Source organism: Aplysia californica, unplaced genomic scaffold, assembly GCF_000002075.1.
Source record: "Aplysia californica isolate F4 #8 unplaced genomic scaffold, AplCal3.0 scaffold00885, whole genome shotgun sequence".
In the NCBI taxonomy this organism is placed as follows: domain Eukaryota; kingdom Metazoa; phylum Mollusca; class Gastropoda; order Aplysiida; family Aplysiidae; genus Aplysia; species Aplysia californica.
Window position 1 is genome coordinate 270,635 of NW_004798155.1, and position 1,771 is coordinate 272,405.

The 1,771-nt window shown below is 39.5% G+C and overlaps 1 protein-coding gene across 1 annotated transcript in view; it reads left to right on the plus strand.

Moving 5' to 3' along the window:
* LOC101859444 (maltase-glucoamylase, intestinal) overlaps positions 1-1,771 on the plus strand; it is a gene marked incomplete in the record, with an annotated part of 33,707 nt that overhangs the window by 24,798 nt on the left and 7,138 nt on the right. Inside the window, 2 exon segments of the mRNA XM_013089164.2 lie at positions 271-305; positions 1,378-1,494. Coding sequence (XP_012944618.1) covers positions 271-305; positions 1,378-1,494 — 152 coding nt within the window.

Here is a 1,771-nt window from a genome sequence, read left to right on the forward strand (position 1 = left end):
GGGGGGGTTAGTGTGTAGATAACACGCTTTCCTGTCAAGTCTGAGTAGTTCGTTCGATTCGTGGTTTGCCTTAATGTTGTTTGCGTACGTACAGGATAATTAGGGGAAATGGAACCTTTCATTATGCCAGAGTTTCTACGAAAGGTAACAGTTTTCTTTGCTCACCAATTGGAGATCTTTTTATATTATTTCAAGTATTAAAATTTGTTATTGTGTAGTCTTTGATTTTGATCGTTTATCGAAAGTTTTTGTTTCCTTTGTTCTCCCCAGGAATGCTCGAGTTTAACCTATTTGGCATTCCCTATGTAAGTGATTGCTGATAGCGCCATTTGTTAATGGTTATACACAGTGCACACTGTCAGTCAGACTCATCGGATTCCGTCGGGGCCAGACAGATTTTCCTTCGAAGAGGGGCAGAAGCTGTCACTTTGGCACAATACGACAGATTTCAACTGAAATCGACTCTGACCTTCAAATCAAACTTTTTTTTTTCAAGGTCGTTGGTTAAATCGGTTGTATTGGGAACAAAATGGTAGCTTTTGACACATTTGAGGAGGGAAATAAGGCTGGCCCAGACTTAAACTGATGCATTCGACTGACAATGTGCATTGGATATTAGGACTGGTATTGGTATGGTTTAGTATAAAACACGATGCCCCTTTTACAATACAAGGATGTATCTAAAAAGAATCTGAAGCTTTAAAATAAAGATATTTATCCGATAAGACTTAGTCAAGTGGAATCAGATGTAGAGCTGTGAGAATTCTGACAACAGCCAAAGTTCAAGAATGCCAGACTAGGGATTGGAACACTACTAAAGTCACAACTCTGATTGCAAGTGGATAGCACAGACTGGTATTACAATTTCCAAGACTGTGCACTCTGACTTAATTCCAGGTCACCATAGAGCGCGCCATTTCATCTCATGAACAGTTATTTTGCTTTCATGGGTTCTACTGTCCAGGTCTGGCATTGGTAGCACTTGATACCTCAGAATTACAAAGTTCTATCAGCTCAGTACCTAGTTTTGAGAAATTTGGAGTAAAAAAAATTTGAGTTTCACAATATTTCAAGATTTTTATTAAAACGGAATTCTTTAAATATTTTGATAACGACTGTGAATAATCTTACAGTTTTGATAGACAGACAGAACATTTGGTTTCTGACCTCATGGTCTTAGTAACTCAAAACGGCCAAAATGTCAGATAGAACTTTGCAATTCTGAGTCAACGTAATGTTGGTATAAACATTGAAACGACAATGTCTATACCAACATTACGTTGACTCAGAATTGCAAAGAGAACTTAATTGGTTCAGGTAATGATCGTACACAACGATCATTGGTTCAGGTTAACATGAACTCCACCCACACCACAGATCGGTGCAGACATTTGCGGGTTTTTCCAAAACACTACCGTCGAGCTGTGCAAACGATGGATGCAGCTTGGAGCCTTCTACCCATTCAGCAGGAACCACAACGGCATTGGCTTCATCGTGAGTATCTAGACATATAATAGCAGTTCATCCCTCAGTGACAATGACAATGACAATGATAATGACATTCTTTTTTTATTTATCTCGCGGGGAAAATTTGTCTTGGTCATTTACAGCGGCAGTGGATGTTACAAAGGTCAGGTGCACACACGCATACACACAACAAGAAATGGCATATATCCATGCATTATCTGCTAAGGCACCTCCATTCCATAAGCATTCTCTCTCTCTCTCTCTCTCTCTCTCTCTCTCTCTCTCTCTCTCTCTCTTTCTCTCA